Source organism: Homarus americanus, unplaced genomic scaffold, assembly GCF_018991925.1.
Source record: "Homarus americanus isolate GMGI-L3 unplaced genomic scaffold, GMGI_Hamer_2.0 scaffold53233, whole genome shotgun sequence".
Taxonomy (NCBI): domain Eukaryota; kingdom Metazoa; phylum Arthropoda; class Malacostraca; order Decapoda; family Nephropidae; genus Homarus; species Homarus americanus.
In genome coordinates this window covers 65318-72500 of record NW_024751660.1, presented here as the reverse complement: position 1 = coordinate 72500, position 7183 = coordinate 65318, and the positions used below count along the sequence as shown (strand labels likewise).

The window sequence follows — 7183 nt, the reverse complement described above, 5'->3', positions numbered from 1 at the left end:
GTTGTACACAGTTTGCTGACAAAAGCTCTGCTGTACACTGTGTTCCCCGACAAGACGGCTACTTCTTGTACTTCTGTATTCAAAGTTCTTAAAATATTAAGAATGTACCAAATGCACCGGAACACACTGTATTGCACATGTGATTTTTTAACTGCAAATATGTACTTGGTGTAATGCAACGTGTTAATACTACCGTGTACATCATCAAGAGTGTTGCTTCATGGCTACAGTGGGTAAGGCGAGTGTTGACAGCAGCAACACAGAGTCACAACACACTGGGGTCTTATTGGTCGTGTCTACACCAAACATAATCACAACACTCGCCGCCATATTAACTTTATAAATAAAACCCTGAACCTCTTTCCTATACGTCACCGTCTACTGCAATTAAGGATTTTTGTTACCCTGGGTTTAATGTTTTTTTCCCTACTACCTGAAGACATATCCCTCGTCACTCACTGGTGCTCACCTGGCGGGCGGATTAGTCATTAGTTCAGGTTCCATCTCGGGGACAACAAGGTAGTTTGTATCTCACCTTCCATTTCCTGAACTACCTCTGGCGGGAGTGTGGGTGAGGGAGTCGCCTCTACGACACAACCATTAGGTACTGTAGGTTGAGAGTCAGAGTCGTTAGTAGTCGAGTTTGCGTCAGGGAGAAAGTCAGAAGGGATCGGGATGCTGTTAGTGTTTGCGTTGTTACTATCACACGGGCACGGACAGTTACACCCGCCTGGCTCACTGGTGTCAACAGCCACTAGAGGGCTGGCGAGGCTTAGGGGAGGGAAGCTGTTGACTCTTGTAGGCTGTTGAATGTTATGTGTACTGTTACCATGAACTGAGAGAGACACAGAGGCAAGCTGCTGTTGGTCGACTGGCTCCACGAAGGTGATGTCCGCCTGTTGGTCTTTCCCAGAGGTGGGCACCGAGACCGAGAAGACATACAGAGGCCTCTTGGATGAGCTCGACCCACCAGACGCTCCAGCTTCGTCCTCTGTGCCTATGGAAATGTTCACAGTTACTCGATTTGAGTGTCGTGAGTGACTGGGGATGGTGCGCCTCACGTCAGCTGATGCGTTTGTATGACTAACACGTACTGAGTGACCCTCCAGGGAGCGGATATCCTTGCCCCGTGTAGAAGGGCTCGCGAAGTGTTTCTCTGACAAGAATATTGGATTAAAATCTTCACCATCTTCAGTGTCTTGTTTCCTGTCCTGTGTGCCAACGTGGTCATTTACTCGAGTCTGATAACCTCCTGAGCTCCAGCCACCTACAGACGCAGCTTCCTTGTTTACGGATGTGGTATCGCTCACAGTCTGGTTTACATTCACTTGGTGTCGATGATCAGTGAGCGAGCCAGACGGTGCATGAGGGGTCGCTGGTGACACTCTTGCAGCAGCCACTGTATCGACCATTGGAGCCTCTGTCGTCTTGGTATAGTGACCGCTGGCTGGGGCCCGAGGTGAGGCTGAATTTTGTTCCGTCTTGTGCATGAGGAATTTGGGAATTTTACTGAATTCACCCCTGAGAGAAGACTGTTGCTGGTTGTTCTCAAGGGCAGCTGCATTGAAATTCCTCGAGTCCGGTGGCGGGTATCGTGTGGGCAAGAATTTCGCCACCTGAAGGGGAACTGAAGCTTTTATGTGGGAGGGTGAAGGACCAGGTCGCAGTGTGGAGGGCACCCTGGTGGTGGTGGGGGTGGGGGGCGGGGATGGTGGTGAAGTCACATCAGCAGTAGTTTTAACCTCCTCGGTAGTCGTAGTCACTCTCTTGCCGTATCTGTCATGTGTTGCGGAATAATCGGGTCCTGTGTCCAAGGAACTGTAAGAACCTTCCCTGGAAGGAAGCGGTACTACCTCTATCTCCACTACCTCCTCCTGGCCATTGGGAAGGGTCCTGACCTGAGGACCCGGCATGGCTATATGGAACTCTTCTCTGGTGAGCGACAACGCCCTCAGCCCCGGCGGGTACTGGGTCTCGCTGATGGGGGCGCTGGTGGTGGGTCTCATCTGTAGCCTGCGTGGCATAGCGTTGAGGGTGACAACACTCTGAGGGTCTCGGTAACCCGCCTTAGCCTCACCCAAGTCATCATCCTCATTGAGGATCACGTCATCTGACTCGTCCTCATCATCCTGATCATCGTAGTCCTGTGGCTCTTTCTGACTGCGTGGGTTCTCTACCGGGAAGTCGTCGAAGTATAAATACTCGGTGTCTTCGTCGTCGTAGTAGTAGTCTTCGTGGTCGTCGTTGAGGTCGTATTCGAAAATATGTGGAAACACATCTTTTGCCATCTTGGAACTTTTTCTATTGTCAGTTTTGGCGCCGTCCTGGAAGTGTGGTACACCCAGGGACTCCAGGATCCTAGACGGGTAGCTATTGGGGCCTGACTGAGGAATAGGACCTCCTTCGGGGTCATTCGGATCATAATATGAACTCGGAGAATCTTGTTTATCTCGAACTGCTGACCGTCTCAACAACCTTCCCTCTGTGTCGTCTGAGGAGTCTAGCAGTTCTGGGTCGCCTTCCATCAGCTTTATGACAGAATCTGTGCTGGACATGTTACCTCGCCCGTACCGGGAGAACCAAGTGTCCAGGGAATAACTCATCTTCCTCCTTGGCTTCAACTTACGAGTCACTGACGAGGAGGTCGTCTCAGTCACAAGTACTTGTGGTGGTCCTGCCGTTGGTCTAAAGTAGCGTGTTGTACCTTGTGCTGAGTCGCTCCTTAACATGTTGTGTCGTCTTGAGTAAGTTCTGCCTTTCTCTGAAGCGTCAGAGTTTACGTCGCGAGCAACGTCCGTCTGCATGGTGGGGAAAGCCGCCATCCACGGCCTCAGAGGTCTACCCCGAGGTTTAGGCTTCTGGCCCCGAGTGTTACCTGGTGGGTCGGGGACTGTGTGAGCCGAGTATACTGATGGATCATCTCCCATCATGATGTCCAGTGAATCAATGTTTGGTAGGGAGGCAGGTAGCCGCTGTAACGTGGTGTTATTACCAGAGTTAGTTACCAGCAGGACGCTGGGGATGGCCTCGTATGCTTGTGGATATTCGGTGTGTGGTGAGGGACGAGCCTCTTGGGGGTCGAACTGCTCGTACTCCACAATATGCGCGCCATCAGTCTCTGGGTCGTCGCCGTACACGTAGTCCACCTCAGGCTCCTCCTCCACACCGTCAGTGCCCGCAGTCACGTCATCATCATCACTATACACAAGGCCGCCATCAACGCTGTCATCCTCAGATCTATCGTAGGCAGCCCCGTCGACACCATCATCATCGACGCCATATTTCTCAGGCAACTCAGTGTCCATCTCGGGATCCGAATATTCAACAACATCAATTACCGGAGCGAAAACATCATCTGCTGGATCTGATTTCCCATGCAAGATTTTATCCTGGCTGTCAGTGGAGGCGTCATCAGCAGACACATGCAGGTCTGCAGACTTTTCAGGAACCTTAAATTGCACAGCACCTTTTATCCCCCCACTGTGACCCACCGGCACCCGCACCTCGGGCACGAACTTAACCTTGGCGAACCTCGAACCTGAGTTTGAGTGATCTTCCTCAGACCTTGAAGATTCTTGCGGTGATATAATGTCACGGTGGGCCGAGGGGCGTGAGGGAGGACGACTCGCTGGGTCATGATGGTGGGCTTCACCACTCACAGCCAGAGGAACAACACTGCCAGTACCTGAAGGGTTACCTGAGCTGGGTACTGAGTCGGTGGTCTGGTGGGGCTGGGGGTGAGGGACACGAGTCGTCAGTGTGTGTGAATGACGGAGATGAGAGCTGTGAGGAGGTGAGGTGGCTGACGGGAGCAAGTCTGGTGTAGAGGAGTCAACGTCAGCGGGGTGTGAGTCAGTAGTGTCCGAGCTGTAGGTGTCAGCTTCTGGGGCGTCAGAAGTGGGTATGTGTAGATGGTGGAGGCCAGGAGAAGGAGGATGAGAGATAGGGAGGATGGAGGAGGGCGAAGGCTCAGAGGTGGAGGCGTCTGAGGCAGGAGGAGGGTCAGGGGAGGGTGAGTCTAGCGGGTGAGTGTCCATGCGGGGAGGTAAGTCATGCGGCACACTTCTACGCATGCGGCGAGGCGGCACTTTAAGCCCTGGGAGCTCTAGCACACCATCCTCCAGGGGCTCATAGATTAGGTAGAGATCCTGAAAGGGGGCTGAGGGAGGCTGGTGAGGGTGGTGTGTGGCGGGCAGCTTGCGGCGGGGGTACTGGTTGTGGGGGTTACCTCTGGATGCCGCCTGGCCATGATGAGCCTCGTCCGAGATGACGGCGGGGTCATCCACCAGCACGGTGCAGCCTCCGTGTGTCGACCACGCCAGGGTGCTCGTCGCTGTAACACAAAAACACATACGTTACACACTGTTGGCACATATAAAAGAAACACATGTTACACATAATATGGTATTAAAGTGCTTTAATTAACAGACATATCATACAGGGTGCTTGTCACTGGAGTACCAAAACACACCTTACACACTATAGCACATAACCATTTAAAGAAAACACTTAGGTTACACATAAGATCTTAGACCACTTGAGATAATAATTAATTCTCATTTACGCACAGGATTCTCGTCGCTGACACACACACACACACGCACACGCACGCACGCACGCACGCACGCACGCACATGACGCCGCCGTGGTAATATGCAGTAAGCGCTCCCTGGCTCACGGTACACCCAGGTCACTACCGGAGTTTTTGACAAATATATTTTTCCCTCAGTTTTTTCCTTCACCTCACCTCACCTCCGTCTTACAGGGTGGGAGGAAAAAAATATTTCTCTCTCTTTCAGTAAATTTATATTCACGTTTGGTCTTGAGGTTTGTGAGAAAATGTGAGTGAAACTAATTAGCTACATCAGGGTGTAGTGTTTTGTGGTAAAGGTGTGGGCTTGGTTAGGTTAGGTTGAGTTTGGTTGGGTGTGGGGTTGGGTTTGGTTAGGTTAGGTTGAGTTAGGTTGGGTGTGGGGTTGTTTATCTTTGGTTTGGTTAAGTTTTGGTTGGGTTTGGTTACATTTAGTTAGGTTAAGTTAGCGCACAAACAATACAACCACACAACGAGAACATGAACACAAGTACTACTAGAATCACCCCACCATCAGCGATACTCCCACCACTACTACCACCATCACCCCGCTCTCCCTGCTACCACAACTACCACTTCTACCACCACCATCACCCCGCTCTCCCTGCCACCACAACTACCACTTCTACCACCACCATCACCCCGCTCTCCCTGCTACCACAACTACCACTTCTACCATCACCATCACCCCGCTCCCCCTGCTACCACACCCCCCCCTCCCTTACCCCCGCTAATCGTGTGTTCGTCATCATACACTAATAATAAGCTATTTATATGCAGGGCCCAGCTATGATGCCTCCCGCTAATGCTACCACCAGACCTCACCATTTTGGAACCGCGCCTCTACCTCCAGGCCCCAAGATCATACCTCCAGGTCCCACGATCAACCTCCAGGCCCCAAGATCAACCTCCAGGCCCCAAGATCAACCTCCAGGCCCCAAGATCAACCTCCAGGCCCCAAGGTCAACATCCAGACCCTAAGGTCAACTTCCAGACACCAAGGTCAAACCTCCAGGCTCAAAGTTGAACCTCCAGGAGTAAGCTCAACTTCCAGGCAAAACCTCAGTCTCCAAGCTGTACCCCAACCTCCAAAACCGCTCCCCAACCACCAAAACCGCACCTCAACCACCAAAATCGCATCTCAACAACCAAAACCGCACCTCAACCACCAAAACCGCACCTCAACCACCAAAACCGCACCTCAACCACCAAAACCGCACCTCAACCACCAAAACCGCACCTCAACAACCAAAACCGCACCTCACCCTCCTACTCACATTATACCGGAGGAAAAGTGTGTCTCCCCACCTCTTTCGTCTTCAACCCAACACACGTAAAACTCTACCTCCAGGTCCCCTCACCCTCGTGTCTCAGGGTAAACAGTACAGAAGAGGGAGAAAAGGGTGGAGGGAGAAAAAAGGGTGGAGGGAGAAAAAAAGGGTGGTGATGGAGGAGGGAGAAAAATGGGTGGTGATGGAGGAGGGAGAAAAAAGGTGGTGATGGAGGAGGGAGAAAAAAGGTGGTGATGGAGGAGGGAGAAAAAAGGGTGGTGATGGAGGAGGGAGAAAAGGCGAGAGAAAAAAAATAATGAAGAAGTAAAACAGAAAACTTATGAAAGAAGGAGTAAAGATAATGAAGGAGAGAGAGAGAGAGAGAGAGAGAGAGAGAGAGAGAGAGAGAGACCCCCTTTGTCTTTGAAGTATCTTTAATAAAATATTCAACACTTCCTCCAACTATTACAATCCCGGATAAACTTTATATTAAACCCAAAAACAGAAACAAACAAACAAACAAACAAACACACTCAACGCAGCAGTTTGGTCCGAGGAAGATAAAACACCTCCTTACACCAGTGGCCAAAGACAGAGGATTTTCGGGGCTCCAGTATAATAAGTGGATCCCATGGGTGGGGGTTCCTTCCACCTCTCCACCATCAAACATGCCTCCAGTTCTGACGTCATCACCCCCCAATGCGAAATTTTACACGAGATAAGAGAATAAATGGAAATACGACGTAGCCAGGTACTTTACGGCGCTTCGTGAGGACACACTTAAAATGTCGACACCTTTACACGACTAATTAAAAACAGTGTGTGTGTGTGTGTGTGTGTGTGTGTGTGTGTGTGTGTGTGTGTGTGTGTGTGTGTCTCACCCCCAGGCGAGGTGCTCTGTGCGACGCCCGGCCCGGATCCCCTCAACACACTCAGACCAAGTCCTCTTTCATCACACCAGACTCGACAAATTTCGTTTTCTTGTCTCACCTAACATCAACCTGGACAAAATTCACACGCGCCTCTCTCAAGTTATATAAGTGATGATGGTGGTACATGCGTCTCTACTGAAGGCCAAACTTTTGCTACTAAAAAAAAAAAAAAAACGTATTCTTCAAAGAAAATCCTCCCTAAAAAACAACTGAACTCTCAAATTATTTTCTTTTTGTTATATAAATATGAACTTTTGAAAACATTATCATTATATAACTTTAGGAGTTTTTTTTATGAAGTAGTGTTGACTGAAGCGATTCTTGACGCCAGATATGACAAGATGTGTACAGTAGACTTGCCGTTAATTAACCTCAAGGTAAACGACAAA

The 7183-nt window shown here is 50.3% G+C and overlaps 1 protein-coding gene across 4 annotated transcripts in view; it reads right to left on the bottom strand.

Moving 5' to 3' along the window:
- Positions 1-4222, bottom strand: part of LOC121854708 (teneurin-m-like) — an 82153-nt gene extending 77931 nt beyond the window's left edge. For all 4 annotated transcript variants that reach the window (XM_042349439.1, XM_042349441.1, XM_042349440.1 and 1 more), the window contains exon 1: positions 536-4222. In XM_042349439.1, coding sequence (XP_042205373.1) covers positions 536-4073 — 3538 coding nt within the window. In that variant the 5' untranslated portion in view covers positions 4074-4222. The remainder of the gene's footprint in view (positions 1-535) is intronic.
- Positions 4223-7183: the final 2961 nt, after the last annotated feature.